The sequence below is a fragment of the Gambusia affinis genome, linkage group LG05 (assembly GCF_019740435.1).
Source record: "Gambusia affinis linkage group LG05, SWU_Gaff_1.0, whole genome shotgun sequence".
Classification (NCBI taxonomy): domain Eukaryota; kingdom Metazoa; phylum Chordata; class Actinopteri; order Cyprinodontiformes; family Poeciliidae; genus Gambusia; species Gambusia affinis.
The window spans coordinates 22,403,263-22,422,246 of NC_057872.1; the positions used below are offsets into that span (position 1 = coordinate 22,403,263).

Consider the following 18,984-nt stretch of genomic DNA (forward strand, 5'->3'; position numbering starts at 1 on the left):
ATTTATCCCTGCAGATGAATAGAAGTTTAAGTGACAAATCCCGGAGTAGAAGGAGTAGAAGACCTCCTTCTACAACTAAAAACCATTATTGTAAAAATTAGTGAGGATTTTCAGACAAGTTAAAATAAGCACATCAGGTTTTGCTTTAAAAGAAACTATGCACTTAATGTATTAAATGAGGTTTCCTGAGCACTAAAATCTCTGAATGTTTCCATATTAGCTGCGAGCTAAAATAAGAACGAAAACATTTAATGATGTCTCTGTACACACTGTAGACACTCTCTGTCTTTATAAATGTTAATTTAATACAGTGTGAAGTCAGGAGCAGCTTCAAAGCTTTTCTGCCGCGAAGCAAATTACACGTCAAACACAAATAAAAGAGCTGTTAAATGTGGTAACATAAAAGGAAGCAGACACAGGATTAAATTTGGGGCGAAAAACTTACCAAGCATTCTTCCCACCTCTTCTCAGTCTGACACTATTTTTATCCACTTGTACAATATTTTAGAAGAATACAGGATAAAATAAACTAGAGATGGACTGGTCAGACTCCCTGCTAAATAAACCACAAAAGAAGTAATAAATGTGCTGCAGGAGTTTCAGATTGATCTGAGAACTAAAGAATATATTCCCAGTTTATGCATCAAAGCATGTTCACCTTTTTTCTGAAATTTTTTCTGTATTTTTTAGTAAAGGGCATGAAGGCATATGCTTTTGATTGATTAATGTATTGACTAAAATTGGTAGAAGACGATTTTCATACATTATATAAATAAAAAGATTATTCTGCGTATTTTACCTGATCACAGATGTTAAAGGGAAAATTTGATTTCTTTCCCAGTCTAATTGATTGCTGTATCTCTACTATAAACACTAAAATCACTAAAATCACAAAATCCTCAAAAAATGTTGCTAACTATGATTTTGCTATGAATTTAATGCATACTTATATAAACAGCTCTGGACAAAAAATAAAGAGTCCACTGCAGTGAACCCCATTGAAAACCTCCTGGTTATTCCACCAAATATTGATTCCTGAACTCTTCCAGATTAAAACATTAGTGTTGTTGTTTACAAATAAATATAAACTTGTTTTCTTTGCATTATTTGGGTTCTGAAAGCACTGCATCTTTTTGTTACTTTGACCATTTCTCATTTTCCGCAAATAAATACTAAACCTTTGCTTTGAATTTTGGAGAGATGTTGTCAATAATTCATAGAATAAAAGAACAATGTTCATTTTACTCAAGCATAAACCTACAAAAAGTCAAATCAGAGAAATGCATCACTTTAAGTGGTCTCTTATTTTTTTTTCCAGAGCTGTTGTAGCATTAAAAAGGCACAAATAATTGAATACTGTGTGTTATTAAAACTTAAATGATGCTTTTCTTTTTTTATTTTTATTGCAAAGTAAAGTTTGCTTATTTTGGGAGCCAGAAAAGCAGTGAGGAGGCGGTGGATGGATGTTTCCTTTCCGTGACAGCGACACTGAGCTGCGTTCGCTGTAATCCTCCCTGCTGTTGTGACTGACAGCCACAGGTTTTAGCAACACACCTTCCTATGGGATTCTGTTGACTGTGGAAGAAAACTTGCCACCCTAACCGCTTCGGCCCATCACAGCGTGGAGCTCATCACAACCACAAACCCATGGGAAACTCTTCTTATCCCTCTCTTTTCTTCTGCATTTGTGTTCGTAAAGCACAAATAACACTTTTCATCAAAAAAAAAGTCTAAAATGTACATTTATATCAGCTGGAGAAAATGAATTGATTTAGGTGTCAACAGCTCATAAAATCCACAATTTGACTTCAGAGACAGAAGATGTTTAACAGCGCTGTAAATATCTCAACATATACTAAAAAAAAACAACAAAGAATTTCAGGTCTGGTCAAAATGATGGGTGTATTTTTAACTTAATTAAAAAAATAGACAGTGGAATATTTTGGACCCACGACGAGGCAGACTGAGGGAAAACACCCACGCCATGGGCCGTCAGTGCTTCGAGACCAGCTACAAGATTGAAAACATGTGTGCATTAATACCTGCTCAAATATATAGCCTGGACTAACCTGCTAATAGCCTTCATTTGCAAGATAAACAGTAGAAGAGTTTGACACTCACTCACCATAAGGTGCTTTTCCTCTGCTGCTCTGCTTCTGCTGCCTGCTGAAGCCTTGGAGGGACTGGAGGGGGCGGCGGGGGGACGCCGACAGCGGCAAAGTTACTGCCTGCCTCCGCCATGCTATCTGTTAAAGTAATTTTCTCTCAAAGAGGAATTAATTTCCTTTCTCAGGCGGCCCACAGACTCTGTGGCACAGCCTGCGACGTCCAGCTGGATCCCCAGAGTGTGGTCGTATTGTGACTGTTCCCCCTGTAAAATCTGACTGAGCTGCAAAGATTCTAAGGCAGCTATAAAATTACAATTTATTTTATCTATTCTGGAACACAAATTTATTTAATTCGGTGCAAAATGCCAAAGACAACGATGGTGTAGTTTGATTTTAATTTGCAAGATTTGAAAGAATATTTCTGTCATGTTAAATATTTTCTGTATACAGGATGAAAATAGGTCTAAATATCTAAGAAGCATAAAATCACATCACTTTCGATTTAATGCAAAAAAATATTGATTATGAACTTTTAAGAAATTCAGCTTTTTAAAAGTAAATGAAGATTCGTGAAAACTGGTTCAACATGAAGCAGCAGCAATAAAACTCCATCAAATCTTACTTAAGAAGCAAATTTCCAAATAAAAGTGAATGGTTTTTTTTCCAGGTATCAAAGACATAAATCTTAAGTAAAACATAATATAAAGTAAATCAAACTGATCTGTCCTGAGTGTACTCTGCCTTCTGCTTACTGACTGCTGAAAAACCAATTCAGCAGGATAAAACAGATGAAATGCATGAATGGATGTTTAAAATACAGCAAAACTAGCTTGAATGAAGAAAAAAAAAAAAAAAAAAAGAAGAAAAAAGCATCTACAAAAACAACTCCGGTCAATTAAACAGGAGAACAAAAATAAAGAAATAAACAAAAAAATCAGAGGACATTTAAGAAACTGTTTCCCAAAAATTAACTTTTATTTTGAAGGCAGAGTAATCCTTACCAAAACCAGCATTTCATACAAGCCAAATATTTTTGCATTTGAAAACTACGACTTCTAAATAAATCTCAATGTCATCGGAATAAAGCATATTCCTTAAAAAATATAGACTATAAAACATATATGTGGCACACGCTTCGCCAGCTTAGCAACCCAGTGCCCCATAATTAAATTTCAATTTCATTATCAAAACAATAACCTAAATACCAGGGGTGTGGAAATTAACTTTAATGCCTAATCAATCAATCAAATCAAACTTTATTTGTATAGCACATTTCAGCAGCAAGGCATTTCAAAGTGCTTTACATCAAATCAAACACAAAAACACAATGCAACATAGAATCAACATCAAAAACATAACATTAAGTCAGATTCCGTCAATAAATTTGTAACTGATTACGTTTCAAATACAACTCTAAACAAGTGGGTTTTTAGTTGAGATTTAAAAGAAGTCAGTGAAACAGAAAACTGGTATGCACCAGATTTGTGGTGCATAGATGCTAAATGCTGCTTCTCCTCGTTTGGTTCTGGTTCTGGGGATGCAGAGCAGACCAGAACCAGAAGACCTGAAAGGTCTGGAAGGTTGATACAACAGCAGCAGATCTTTAATGTATTGTGGTGCTAAACCATTCAGTGATTTATAAACTATCAACAGTATTTTAAAGTCTATTCTTTGAGCTACAGGGAGCCAGTGGAGGGACTTTAAAACTGGTGTTATGTGCTCTATCATCCTGGTTTTAGTGAGAACGCGAGCAGCAGCATTCTGGATCAGCTGCAGCTGTTTGATTGATTTGTTGGACAGACCTGTGAAGACGCTGTTACAATAATCAATACAACTGAAGATAAATGCATGGATGAGTTTCTCTAAATCTGGCTGAGACATTAGTCCTTTAATCCTGGAAATGTTCTTCAGGTGATAGAAGGCCGACTTTGTAACTGTCTTTATGTGGCTCTGAATGTTCAGGTCAGAGTCCATCACTACTCCCAGGTTTCGGGCCTGATCACTGGTTTTTAGTTGTAATAACTGAAGCTGTGCACTGACTCTAGATCGTTCCTCTTTAGGTCCAAAAATAATAACTTCAGTTTTGTTTCTGTTCAGCTGGTGGAAGTTTTGGCACATCCACACATTTATCTGTTCTAAGCATCTGTTCAGTGATTGGATGGGGTCAAAGGTCACCTGGTGACATCGTAATATAGAGCTGTGTGTCATCTGCATAGTTATGGTAGCTGATATTATTTCCTGTTATAACCTGAGCCAGTGGGAGTATATAGATATTGAATAAGAGGGGTCCTAGGATTGAACCTTGTGGTACCCCACATGTGACCTTTGACCTCTTTGATGAGAAGTTTCCAATTGAAACAAAGAAATCCCTGTTCTTTATGTAAGATTCAAACCAGTTAAGCGCTGGACCGGAGAGTCCGACCCAACTCTCCAGTCGATTCAGTAATATGTCATGGTCAACAGTGTCAAAAGCTGCACTGAGGTCCAACAGAACCAGAATCCCTTTAATCCCTAATGTTGCTAATTTGCATCATACCTGAATTATTGGAGACAACAGTTTGGTGCAAACTGCTGTTTCACCCAATCAGTTTTCAGGAGTTTCAGGAAAACCTGATCATTCATAAAATGTCTTTGATAAAAACTCTTCTTTAGAAATGTGGGCATTGTCATTGGTGACGTCTGTGCTGCTTCTGCTACATGTTTAGCTTTTAGATGCTACTTTAGGCATAAAAAGCTTCACTAACGGGCCAACTCTTTTTTTTTTTATACAACTTACACGCAACAATAGTCTTTTCCAGTACTGTTAGATCATTTGTTGAAGCAAAGATTAACCCCCAATGTGCCAAGAAAAGTTGCTTTATCGCCCAAATCGCTGTTTTTTGGGGATGTCACTTGTGCGTCAAATTTACAGGTGTACCCGAAACAAAATACAAAGGTTCCGGCTCAGGACTTTTGTTTGTAAAAAGAACAAGTAAAAAGAAACTAACTGCATCAGTATTTTTAACGCAGTCATTTCTATGTATTTAAGTTAAAATGGAAGCAATAAAATCCCAGCCCTAATATGTATACATGTTATATATGTATATAAAATTGGAAATAACTTCAGGCAATAAGTGATTAAGTTTTGGGGGGGAAAAAAACTGGGCCTGGTATGAAACCTTGAGGTACTCCTCAGGGCGGTTTAGGTTATTTAAAACATTAATAACTGAAGAGTAGAGAAATGATGAAAGCCTCCAATAAAGTCAAAGTCAAGTTTATTTCCAAAACACATTTCAGCAACAAAGCAGTTCAAAGTACTTTGCATCATTAAAAGTTTACACAGTAACCAATTATGAAACAAGCAAAAACATTACATTTTGTCACATAGTGTCAACAAAATCAATAACCAAATATACAGCTGATGTATTGATTAATGTTCCAGTTGATAGGAATCAAATCAACTCTGAACAGGTGGGTTTTTATCCTGTGTTTCAGCAGTTTCCCAGTTTTCTATCACTTTGTTCCCTATTCGTGGTGACTAATAAGCACGTGATCTACAAGATTACATGCAGATGTGATGTGAAGCAAAATGAGGGCAGCACAGAAACCAAATGCAACAGTTAGCAAAACATCATTTAAAAAAGAAACCAGGAAGCATTACGGCGATCTGAGCGTGACCCGAGGATAGTTACGTTCTGGTTTGAGTCCATGCTGACAAACACAGGGTAACATGCTGGGTTAACCTTTGACACCTCTCCCTTCCATCTCCCACTTCCCCTCATGCAAGCTCCCTTCCTCTCCGCCCCACCTACCAAGTACCAACGCCGATTTCCTAAAGAGGATATTAAAAAAAAAGGTGGGCACCAGAGGTCAAATCCGATTAAACCAGATTAAGCTGCCTTTTTTTCCTAAAGCTCAGCTTTTTTTAATAGTGCAGATTTATTGTGCCGTGCTTTTTGGAGGATGATCATATATATGTGGTCAGTGGAGCCTATGCAGCCTGTGACCCAGCCTCCCTCTCACGTTACACCCTATTTATAACATCCCCTTCCTTGACTCCCCTCGTTCTGCAGCTCCTAGGAACCTCCTGTGCTTCCAGCCTAGAGCTCCAGTCCTCTGTTCCTTCTGACATCTGAGAAGCTCTGCTGCAGCTTGTCCTGGGCTCTCTGTTTATCCTGCACAGCCTGCCAACCAGCCGCATGCTCTGGATTACCACAGGACGCCCATTTCTCAACCCCTTTTGCTTTCTGACTATTTGATTTCTCATTTTTTTACTTTTTTTGTTTCAGCTTAAAGGAAAAGCTTTGGGGAAGTAACCTGGATATGTGCTTGTGATTGTTCCTTTTTTTCTCTGGTTGGTTTTCTTGACTTCACTCATCCCAGCCTCACTGGAGGGCCGTGTGTGTGTGCGTGTTTGGGCTCCATGGATCACACGCTGTTCGGCTGCCTGCGCAGCCCCCACGCCCCGGCGCAGGCCCTGCATCCCGCCTTCACCCAGTCCCCCCTGACTCTCCACGGACGCTCGGATCACATCTCCTACCCCGACCTGGCCTCTTCCTCGTCCTCCTCTTCCACGTCCTCGCCGTCCCCGTGCGTCATCTCCAGCTACTCGGGTGACGACGGTCTGTTTCCCGGCCAGCACCACCACCACCGGAGCCACCTGTCCTCCCAGCAGCATCACCACCAGCCTCAGCATCATGGATCCTGGCACATCCCACAGATGCCGTCACCTGGCGGCGGCTCACGCCACGGCCTTTGCCACCCGCATTCCCTGTCGTCCCATGAGAACGGGCCCACGCCGCCGGACCTGGGCCACCCCGGGCCGCCCAGCATGTGCGCCAGCACCCCGACTCTGGGCAGCGGCAGCACCCCAACGGGGGCTTCCTGTGTGCCTGCAGACTTCGGCAGGCAGACTCTGTCACCCGCTGAAGCGGAGAAGAGGAACGGCAAGAGGAAAAGTGACAGCTCAGGTAAGAGGAATTCTGGGAGAAAAAGGAAGCAAACTGGAGTAATTTCTTCTCATTCCCACACATCTGCTGGGGAAAATAATCCGTTCTGACACATTGAAAAACAAAAAGACTGAAGTTGAAATTCTTTGGAGATCTTTTTGAAAGGGAAACTCTTTTACATAAATATCAGCTTTTTCCAGCCAGAGCTCCAGGATACCACAAACATCTGTACGCGTCAGTCGGGATCATTCAACAGCTCAGCTGTTGGGAGCTCTGCAGCTCGGATAGAAAAACAAAAAGCGTGTCTGAGAAGCAGTTTATAGGTGTTGGCTGATTCAGGCTGCAGGCGCACCGAAGCGTGGGGCAAAAGGCCATATCATAACTGCAGAGGCACTTCTCACTACCGCCGCCGTGTTTTGCTTTTAAAAAAAAAAAATCACATCTGGTTTGTTGCGACACTCTTCAGAGGGCAGAAAATGAGGTGCACGGTAAAGAATTGATGTCATGGATTGTAAAAGGGCAGCAGCGGCGCCTCGTGCCGCACTAAACGCCCGGCAGATGCGGACTTTTCCTGCTTTTCCTGTTTAAATCTTGTGGTTAATATAAATCACAGATTGGGGCGTTTCTTAAAAATATACAATAGTCAAGGAAATTCTAGACGGTGGGTGGGACTATTTAAAAAAAAAATAGATTTATTATTATTTGAAAATAAATCTTAAATAATTCCCTTTCAATGCCATATTTAGTATGTTTTAAATTAAGATTTTTTCAAAACAGGGAAATTTTAATAAACTAATTTGCTTAATTTGTAATCAGCTGTTTATGCAAGCTTATTAAAACAAACCAACATGTTCAACTCTTTTTATATTTTGAATAAACTTGAAACAGTTTTATCTAAATTCCACCTGGAGGACCTGCACAACATTTCCAACCACGATAATCAATCATTATCGTGACAAACGGTGAGGTTTGGGTCGCCGAGCCGCTTGCTGGGAAGGTGATATTAGTCAGAGTTTCAAGGAAACGACTCCTCCCTGCTCCTTCTGTCTTTTTAAACAGTGAAATCCTCAGAACTCATCTGCAGTCCTTTTTGAAGGCGAGTTTGTTGTCAGAACCACTGATTTTTGTCTGATGCTTTTGCTCAAATTGCAGGCGAACTTGGCAGGAGACTAAAATGTTATCAGGACATTTATTGTGACAACAAGAAAATGTTGTTGATTTTTGCCAATAAACGTGTCACTTCACTTACATGTGCATCATCAAATAGGCTACACAAAATAATCGCACTCATGAAACCAACAGAACCGATTCCTTTATTATCAATATGCCACAACACAATCTAATTTATAAAGTTTGTTTTTTCTATGTTTCTTTGCATTTGCTGACTGGTTTTATTTGAACGGGCCTGAAAACAAAACAACTGGGAACAGTTAGATTTTAAATTTATCCAACAATTTACTGCAGCAAAAGGAAAAATGCCACAATTATACAACCCAAGCTAATCATTTTGTTTGTCTTCTGCTGAATGATCTGTTATCCTCATGGAAAGTGGTGCAATCACATACTTAATCCACTAATTCCACAAACTACCTCGAATTTTTCCTCCGCTGCTTCGAAAGCCGAGCTTCTGCTTCCAGATCCCGCTTTCCCCCGCAGCCTCAGAAGAGCGGCGCGTCCTCGCCGCTTTGCGACCAATCATTCTGATTATGGAGGCTGGCTGTGCCGCCGCCTCAGTCAGCAGCCTAAAAAAATCAGGCCGCTGCCTTTCGCTTGAGATGCAGCTCTGATTGGGTTTCAGCATCTGGACCAGGAGCTGCAGGGGAAACTTGAATTTAGATGCAGAACTGAAAACAAAACCCGAGAATTCATTTTCCCCCTCCAATCTGAATGGGTTTTCTGCTGCTGGTACCCAGTTGAAGCTGTTTCCTCGAGCTCGGCTCCAGGCTCAGCTAATGAGATGAGTCAGGGTGTCTGGTTTCAGGGTAACCTGCTCATTTTTTTCTCGGGCATGCGAAGCTTCGGGTGTCTATATCCAGTTTATAGGGCTGTCAAGGGAGTGGTTGTCCTTTAAAAAAATACCAGATTTTCAGAGTGGAACAATAAAATGGCTTTAATTTGTTGAGGCATTGTTGTCTACAAAAGCAGGAATGACGAGTAGAAATCTTCTTAAAGCCGCTTTGAGTTAGGTTTGCTTGAATTTGAGAACAAAATAAATTCACAAAACAAAATTTTACAGCAGAGGTTTCTACTTTCGAGGATCTATTCTTCTATCGTTTCCCCTGAGGATCCCTGTTGAACTTTGCCAAGTTCATTTGGCAGCCTCAAACAGCATGCCCCGTCTGGGTGTGTGTGCTTTGCCCACATTATTCCTCCTTTTTTGTGGACAGATGAAAGTTACAGCGGGGACCTAATTGGTGTGGTGCAGCGGCGGTGCCATAAAAGCTCCCCCGCTCGTTTTAACTGCAGGCCCGCCTGCTCTAAAGCGGCTGTCTGTCTTCTGCTTTCATTTTATTCTCTTTTTCCCCCCCCTTCTTTTACGCAATGTGTGTGTAAAAGAAAGGCAGCAGGTCAGTTTGTCTGAAGGCCCCGCTTCAGGATCGGCAACTTGCTGCTCGGTTTAAAATTACAGGGAGGGGAAAGCCGGGTCAAAGGGGAGCCAGGCACGAGCTGCGGGGAGAAGCAATAACATGTTTAATTTTACAAAATTTATGTGGGAATTCTTGCAATTCGTCTGCGTTTGTTTGTCTTGGCTTCTCAATCGGCCTCTGCATCTTTCCTTATGGCTGTTTAGGTGGTATGTAGAAGCCGTTCTTCTAATTAGACAGAAAGACAGCACCAACAGGGCTTCCTTCGTCTGGAGGAAAAGAAACCTTAGATGTGTCTGCAGGACTATTTGCAGTTTAGCTTGACGCAGACCTGTTGGATTAACGCACGCTGCAGAACCGAAGCACTGCTGAGTTTCCATGGAGATTGTTGCTTCCTTTAAGACTGGTATGTGCATGTGAAGTGAGTCCAGCAAAGCCGCAGAAAAAGCTATAAAACAGGAAAGATTTGAAAGGCAAATTAACAATTTGGAGCTCATTTTGAAGTGCATAAGCAAAGAAAAGCAGCTGTGCAGAACTCAAACGATGTTGGATATAAAAGATTTTCCTTTATGTCTCATGCAAGTGAACAATTTGTTTTTCTTGTATTAAATTCAGGCCTTACTTCAGAGTTCTTGTGTTCTTATGGGACTAATTTTTTCGCTGATTGTGAACAACTTTCAAAACAAATCTTAAACGAAAGCAAACAGAGAGTCTGGAAGGAACGTTTCCTGTTTAGTTTTGCTGATAAACTAAAGAAAAAAAGCAAGTCCTTCCATCCACTTTGAAGCTCTATAAACAACCGCTGGACAGTTAAGCTTGACAGACTGGCCCTCACCTTTTTTCTTGCACCTGTCTTAGTTTTCACTTTCTGCCCTGAGCTTAAGAGAAACCCCTGTGTGGTGTTTGATTTCAGAGTCCCAGGACGGGAACTACAAGCCAGACATGAGCAGCAAGCCCAGGAAGGAGAGGACAGCGTTCACCAAAGAGCAAATCCGTGAGCTGGAGGCCGAGTTCGCCCACCACAACTACCTGACCCGGCTAAGGCGCTACGAGATCGCCGTGAACCTCGACCTCACCGAAAGACAAGTACGTCCCTGCTTATTCCCGGGCTCAGGCCTTACCGAACCCTCCATTAGCACATTAATGCCATGTTGTGAAAACAGAGGCGCCCTCAGGACTAGAGGAAGGCTTCTCGCTCGCTACTGTGTTTTGGTAACTCCGTTGCGGGGGCTCATTGTGCTCCAGATGTGGCTGCGTCATTGGACGATCATATTCCAGATGTTCCCGTCTATTCTTTCAGGCGGGCTGCAGACGAGGTTGAAGGAAGTGCTGTCTAGCAAGTCGCTTCCCCTCTCGGAGCGTGGGCCGCTCGCTGTAAAACGCAGGCAGGTTAAATAAATAACAGGAGACAAATGGTTGGAGGAAGGAAGCGGCGCGCGGCTTGTCGTTCTGTGACAACCTTTTGGAAGCCGTAACTCGCACCTGGTTGACGCGCCGCCAGTGATTTTGGTGGTTAAACGGACCGCAGATCCAACGTAAAACTCATCAGGGGTTTTGAGCTGATGCCTTGGAGGCAAATCCGAAAGGTAAACATGTTTGCGTTGACTTTATGTCATGTAATCCAGTCTAAGCTGGTGGAAATGATCTGGATATTTGTTCCTTTGGATCACGTGTGTCAAACTCGAGGTCCGGGGGCCAACTCCGGCACGCCATAGAGTTTCATGTGGCCAGTTGTGTGCTTACTGAACTGCTGAATATGAAAGGATGTTGAATTTAATTTATAAAAAATTACTCATCAACTGCAAATACAGCTATTTATTAATATTTTAACAGTTTTTAATGAGTTTTATTAATACATCCTGGTATTTACAATCTCGATACGGCCCAAAATAAAAAGAAGTTTGACACCGTTTCCTTTAGATCATCCTTCTTTATATTTTTGGATTATTCCTAATTACTCCAAAAGTGAATGCTTCAAGCAGTGGCCAACATCTCTGCTGGTGTTTTTCAAACTTTAGATTTAGCACGGCATCAAAAAGCATTTATTCAGAAGGAAAATGTCTAAAATATTCAGAATAATCTCAAAAATTGGAGCACAGGCCCTTTGGTTTAGTTACAGTATCTTTGTCTGTTTCTCTATATAGGTTAGAAGAGAGCAAACTCCTTACAGGCACATTTCTTCCTTTCAGTATAAACTGTGTAGATTAAGCTACTATTTGAAGCACTCCACACCAAACCAATGCAACAGTTAATGGTAATAATGGCACGCAGTACCTTTACTTTTTTTATTATCAGCAATATGTAAAGTACTTTTGGATTTCCAGTCATTGAACAGAATTAGGAGTATGGCACACCCACTTGTCATTTTATAGAGTAGCCATGGCAACTGACGTCATAGCTTAGACAACCAGGTCTGGTTATTGGAGTCGTATCTTAAACCAGATTTTATTCATTATTTCTAAGGAGAAATTGTGTAATTTTAACAGGCGTAGCAGTTCCTAGAAAATAGATGTTTTTTACATAGCAAATCATTTTTAAGACTGTTTTGTCCAAACTGTCTACTTAATTAGCTTCTATGTAGACTATTTGTCAATTTATATTTTTTCTAGACGATCAGAAGTAGAAAATCTCTGAAAAGTTCTTAAACTTGTCCATGACCAACCTGCATCTTTAATCCTCTTCAGTTTTTCCTTCTAGTTCACGGTTTGTTGAACTTTTTCTGATAGTGACGTTTTTAATAATGAACACCATTCAATGTTGTGCACTAAATTAGGCACTAAATAAATGTCACTGTGTAATAAAGAAGTGGTCAAACAGGTGAGGAAAGGGGAAATCATCAAAGCTCAGTTAATTTTGTGTGTTGAGGCTAGAAGAGGTTTTATTTCTCTGTTGGACATTTTGTACAAAGTTAACAGGAAATGAGTTGAAACATACAATTTTGTTTGTTTTGAGTTGATGAATCCATTTCTTAGAGACTTGGTTTGTATTAGTAAGTCAGCCTATTTAATGTTTCCTGCAGAGTGTTAGAAAGTTTAAAACTAAATATATATAAAATATCAGCTCCATATATAAACTAAATTTGGTCAGGTCTTGAAATGCTGATTCATTTATTCAGTCCTTCTTTTGCATTTTTTTTAACATGTCCGTTTGTACTCTTGAAAAAGGAATAATACATGTTCTGGGAATTAAAAATCAAAAACATTCTTGTTGCGTTCCTTCGCATCCAGGAAGTTTAAAAGCTTATGGGTAGTTAGTTAGCTACCACAAGCAAAGCCCTCAAAACACACTGAGCTGGAATAATACTTAATATTTAAAAAGCTTAATCCAACTTTAGTGTTAAAATTAAACAATAGAAGTCTTAAAAAACACTTAAACTTACTAAACCTGGCAGTTTTCTCTCTGTTAGAGTAACATTTGTCAGAAAGAAGCCATTAACTCCACCTGCACTGAACGCTAAGACTAAAATATATCCCTTATCTCAGACTTAAGGTGTCAAATTTTAGCTCTAACAGGATCAAGGATGTCTGATCAATAGCCAAAGAAACTACATCATGTATGTTTCTAAAACCATTAGAGAGGATCCTGGATGACTGAAAGTTTGCCAGTGACGGAAAGTGTTTTATTTCAACGAGGAAGTAAAAGTAAAAAACCAAAAACTTATGTTTGGACACCAAAAAGGAAGGGCATAAAAAGTATCTGTCTTCAAAATGTAAGGCTAAAATATGTATTTTTTTATGCTAAAAGCTTTGTTTTTGTTGTTGTTGTGTTACCACATTGGGATTTTACTTCTCTAAAAGCGAAATTAATGTACCAGAATTAAAACTAAGATTCAATGTACAGGAATTTGAATTTTTTTAAAAAAAGCAAAACACCTCTCAAATTAAAGTTCTTTGTATTTTCACTGAACTTTTTAGCTAGAATTAGCAAGATTTCTCAACTAATGACAGGATAAAATCTGCTTTTTATGTGGAAATACTCTTCAAAGGCAAAACAAGACAAATAATAATAAACATAGATGTAAGTTTTCAAATTTCATTACATAAAATGTCCAATGGGGCAAAAAAATTAAATTAAAGAAGCTCTACTTATCATTTCCTTTTGTTCATTCAGATCCTGGAACATTAAAGTATACGGTCGCTCTGCAGATTTAAGATTTCCATCTTTTCTGGCAGATTTTAAGGAATTTTCAAACTAAAGCAAAGCCCTGCGAAGACACCTGCAAAGTCCAGCTTGGAAAATGTCACATGCGTCATAAAGTTTTGAAGTAACGCTCTCCTGTCGGTTCAAATTACAAAGTCTCAGAAGCTGAGAAGAAAGAAAACTCCGATTCAGCCAGTTTGCTAGCCAAGGGCACGGAGTTTGCCATGTTGCAGTGCTCTCCCACATTGTTGCAATTAATCTTCCAGTGGCATCAAAATGTGCATGCTTATTGCTCCATACGTTGACTGTGTGTGAGCGAACGCAGCAGGGGACTCTGACATAAGTACTGGCATTAAAATCGGTTGGCTTGATTTATGCTGCGTCAGCTGTCTGGAGAAATTTGATGGATTTTTAATGTGCTTGGAGGCCGAGAAAGCTGGATTATTTTTAAAGAGGCGTCAGAAAGCAGAAACATCTCGCATGGTGGAAGTCTGACCATTTTAGATCCTGGAAGAGGCTAATAGAAAATTCAGCCTAACCCTGGTAATATCACCACTTTAGTATTAAATTCTAAAACCTATTACTCCTATTAAAAATAAAATTAGAGCAGCTTATTCAATTTCTGCCACTCTTCTCATGCTGTGCTGTTTTTACTGGTTTATTTTATGTTGCTGAAATGTGTTTAGTGGCTCACAGACCTCTGAGTTTTTGATGCAAAGTTTGACATCACTGTATACGTGGAGTCGGGTCGTTCAGACTCTCCGTCGGAGAATCTGAAATTCCCCAGTTTGCTTTGAAAGCGACGGGTTTGTGTGACATCAGAGCCAGAAACGCGTCGCCGCCTCAGGCTTGTAAAGAATCCGCTCAGATACTCGGCACCCCACCCGTTCAAGACAAACGTTTGCGTTGTCGACTCACTTCCTGACCATGTGACGGCTCCGCTCCCCAAAAATAAACCCACCGCCCCCTGTGTCAAAGGGGACTTTGACACAGGCAGCTCTCTGGAAGCCTCTGCTGCAGCTCGATGTGTAAACCGTTTTAAGCAACAGCCTAATCATCAAATACGGGAGAGACTGTTGAGTCAGGGAAAAACAGGTAGACGCCGAGTGGCAGGTGGAGCCGCATGTCCACATATAAAGGCATCGGGTAAAGAAAGTGCACCCCCGTTCAATTCCAGCGCCTTGCAAATTTAAATCAAAGAAAAAGACGCAAACAAATCAGAATTAGCGTTATTTAAACAACAAAAACAAAACGGTTGTGCAAATTATGTGTGTTTGCAAATACAGTTCGTTAGTTGATCATCGTAAATGTTGATAAACTTACAGATCAGATGCTTTAGAGAAGCAACTCCTGTTGCCCATCAGTTGTAAGGTCATGAGGTCAACTCATATTAAATTGTTCTGCAGGGAATTTTTTTATTTGAAAGGAATATATATCAGATCAATTCATGTGGTGAAATGCTCAGAAAAATTGCAAAATATCCAAGGTAACAGCTTAGTAATAAAATTGGTTACAAGGATTGATTCATGCTCTTAGGTTTTGGAGAAATTTGATGATTGCATCTTGAGGCTATAAAAACCTTTTAAATAAAAACAAATCCATGGCAGATGTGAAAATGAACCATGCTGCATCCCCATTAATCTGGGAAGGGTTAAAAGGTCAAGAGGTAACCTCAAATAGGTATAAAAGTAATTTTCAGCCAGAAATGGTCTTTACAAGCTGAGATTGTACAATTCTCAGAGAGGTGGCAAAAACCCAAGAGCATCATTTCACTCTCTACAGGCCTCAAAACGTCACATGATCGATGTTAAATTTCCTGACAGGGCAATTAAAAAAGGACCAGAAGACCTCAGGAAGAATGTGCTTTGGACAAACCAGACCCATTTGGACCGGCACCGTCGTCAGACGGAACAGACTCTTCACACCAGCTGACATTTATGGAGGCGGAGGAACGACGATCAGGATTTGTTTTGTAGCTGTAGGTCCAGAGGATGCTGCAGTTTCCGAGCTGACCCTGAACTCCTCGCCTGGCCTTCGAACTGCAGGAGAATTATTTCAAATCTTCTCTACAAAGAAAGAAATCAAGATTTTCTAATCACACAACCAAAGTTCAGTGATTTGACCTGAAACGAGCAAAACTCTGCAAACCTGTGTGATGGCCAAGTGTGTGATCATTCGCTCCGTTTTTATTTTAAGCTCATAATTATTGCCTGCTCATGTCAGCTGAAAATCAATCTATTTGGTGAAGATGGAATATTTACAGAAACGTTTATTAATGTGCAAACACATTAAAGAATAGTGTAACAGAATAAGGTCATACAGAAAACAACAGTTATTCCTGCTAGAGGTAGTAGCTATTGCTAGGTAATTTATCACTTTTTCATGGAAAACATTTTTTTTGCTTTATTTTTTAAACTGAATGACAATGTATGATATCTTATCTTGCACACTTGAAAGTAAATTGTAATCCTTATTTTTTTTTATTTTGTTTCATTCTGGTGTCATCTGTAAAACCCCATAACAGAAAGGGAGCTTTATTTTTATTTATTTATTCACCAGTTAGAGATGGAAAAATTACACTGGTGTATTAGGGCTATTGTAGATGAGAAAGGAAAAAAGGAGGCATAGATTTCCAACCCCACAAAATTTTAAGATTCATCTCAGAAATTTTCTTGAAAAAACAATAAAATAAAACAATAAAAGCTCAGAAATGTCCTTGTTTTTTTTCTAGAACATTTTTAAGAATAATCTCAAAACTTAAGTCTTTTCTAGCAATTTTTTTACTTTTCAAACTCAGAATTTATTCATTTATTTATATATATTTTTAAATTTTCTAAGATTAATGTAAAAATTTCAAAATTTTTAAAAGCAAATTATAAACGTTTGAAACCTGGAAATGTATTTTTTTTTTACTAGAAAATTTCTGATTTATTTATTTTATTTTATTTTATTTTGCGGGGAGAGTGGTGGGGCGAAAATGTACGCGTCCCTTTTCACCTTCAAATACGTACAGCGTCGTAGTAGCTCTAATGGAGGACTCTCGTTGATTTAAGGCTTTGCTCCCTTTGCAGGTGAAGGTCTGGTTCCAGAACCGGAGGATGAAGTGGAAAAGAGTGAAAGGCGGCCAGCAGGGGGCAGCAGCTCGCGAGAAGGAACTGGTGAATGTGAAAAAAGGAACGCTTCTGCCGTCGGAGTTCTCCGGCATCGCGGCGCTGCATCATTCGACGGACTCCTTAGCCAACGAGGACAGTCATGACAGCGACCAGAGCTCCGAGCATGCTCACTTATGATGGACACCAACCCTTATCCGCCTCGGGAGCTTCCTTAGAGGGAACTGCTGTTGGATGATCCGCCACGTCACACAACGACGCTAAACGAGCGTACAAACGCAGAGGAGTGAAAAAAAATAGCTGCAGGCATCATGTAAATTTGAAGAACAGAGGACATTCGATGAAAGTTTTATTAATAAATTACAAAAAAAAAAGAACAAAATACAGTGCTTTGAACAGGTGTTTGAATCTTTGCGGATTTCTTGTTTTTAGTTTTTTGTCACACATAAATCAGATTTTTTTTTCAATATCAAACATAACCTCAGTAAATAATAAAACATATAGATATATATTTCACATTTATGATTTATTTTATTTAGGGAAAAATGCTCTACAAGCCAGCATCGAGCATTTGCGCTAACATCTATCATTGTGGAGGAATTTTTTCTCACTCTTTACTAGAGAAACATTTATTGTCTTCAAGTCTAACCACCCATGACAGCATCCAGACAAGTCCAGAATTTGACTAGGCCACTCCACAATCTTTGCCTTGTTTTTTGAGGCATTCAGATGTGGATTTGATTCTATATTTCAGATCATCAAAGCCCCAGATAATCACATAACCACCATGTTTGAAAGGGGGTTCTAACACTTTACCAATAGATAAATGTCAGTGATTTTCCTTTTTGTTCTTGAATTTCTTTAGACTTTTGGCCAACTTCATGTTCTATTTAAGAAATTTCCAAACTTTTGATCAATCATTTCATTGTTGACGTATTACTGAGGATGATTTGGACTTGTTTTTTTCAGGTTAATACATAAATTCATACATTTTCTATTACCTTTGATATAAAGGCTAGCTGTATGATTTGAAACCTTTAGGTGTGACAAAAATAGAAGAAATCTCTACAGAGACAAATACTGTTTCACTTCACTGCATCTTGATGATGGAAATTGACTAAAAAAAAGGAAATAATAAACTAACATTCCATGTTTTGTCTCTTTGCAGGAGCAGCCTGAAGCTTTGATTTGCACTGTTGAACCTTAAGTCTGCGCCTCGATTGGTTTCTACTGTTTAAAATGTAAATTACGCTGTAATTAAGGTTTTGACTCAACCAGGTGCCAGGAAATCTGACCTGCCTTGCAAATATGAGCGATCTGTAAATAACTGTTAGTCTTGTCTTACCGTAACAATAAGCCTATACCCAGACTGTTCAGCTCATGCAGTAATACACACTGACAGCTCGTTAGCTGGCGTTTTTCTGCCTGGAGATGACTCTCTTTTTTTGGTTTTGTTTTGTTTTGTGTTTTTTTTTTTTTTGCAAATGATTTGAAACCTGAAGCAGGGGACAGTTGCAAATTGAATAAAACTTTTAAGAGTGGTTAATGAAGTTTCTTGAAAAAAGCTCTTTTTTTCCCTCCCCCTCCACCATTTCTGCAGTTTTTTGTCCTTCATCCCGTCTGATGGATGCATATTCCACCAAGTGAGGCTAAAATAAATTAAACACTGCAGAGTGCAGAAAGCTGGTAATGTGGGTGCATGTTAAATTCACCTTCGCCCGAGGGCCGGTGCCGGGGACTCCTGCCAAGACTCGACAGAACCCACAAAGGATGGGATCCGGTTACCAAATCCAGTTGAAAATAATTTAGTGTCTTGATCTCATCTTTCACCACGTTGTGATAGTGCATGCTAATTTGTCTTAGAGGCACCTCTCACGGTATTTGAGGTTTATAATTTTTTCCTTCCAGCCCCTTCAGGCATAACCCGCTGATCCAGAATCGGATCCAGCTTTCTTTCTTTCTTTTTTTTTCGTTTTTGCTTTACCACTGCAGATTATTCACAAGTGTCGAGGGCTCCCCTGATTTTCCATTGGGCTTTAAATTTAAACAAACAGTATTTGTAACCGCACACAAATGTGCTCTTGTTGGTTCTACTGCAGCCCCCAACTGCTGA

The 18,984-nt window shown here is 39.6% G+C and overlaps 2 protein-coding genes across 2 annotated transcripts in view; both read left to right on the forward strand.

Moving 5' to 3' along the window:
• crppa (CDP-L-ribitol pyrophosphorylase A) overlaps positions 1 to 10,671 on the forward strand; it is an 85,920-nt gene extending 75,249 nt beyond the window's left edge. The window contains exon 11 of the mRNA XM_044116281.1: positions 10,535 to 10,671. The gene's annotated coding sequence lies outside the window, so the exon portion shown is untranslated. The remainder of the gene's footprint in view (positions 1 to 10,534) is intronic.
• On the forward strand, positions 5,525 to 18,421 carry meox2a (mesenchyme homeobox 2a). Its single transcript, XM_044116287.1, has 3 exons — positions 5,525 to 7,057; positions 10,535 to 10,707; positions 16,833 to 18,421. The coding sequence occupies exons 1-3, from the start codon at positions 6,511 to 6,513 to the stop codon at positions 17,049 to 17,051; spliced, it is 939 nt and encodes a 312-aa protein (XP_043972222.1). The 5' UTR covers positions 5,525 to 6,510; the 3' UTR covers positions 17,052 to 18,421.
• The last annotated feature ends 563 nt before the right edge of the window (positions 18,422 to 18,984 follow it).

Bases quoted from the DNA above. Each gene is read 5' to 3' on its own strand.
- meox2a (XM_044116287.1), top strand. From the start codon at position 6,511: ATGGATCACACGCTGTTCGGCTGCCTGCGCAGCCCCCACGCCCCGGCG. The intron at 7,058-10,534 runs GTAAGAGGAATT...GTTTGATTTCAG, and splicing joins GAGGAAAAGTGACAGCTCAG to AGTCCCAGGACGGGAACTAC. The intron at 10,708-16,832 runs GTACGTCCCTGC...CTCCCTTTGCAG, and splicing joins TCGACCTCACCGAAAGACAA to GTGAAGGTCTGGTTCCAGAA.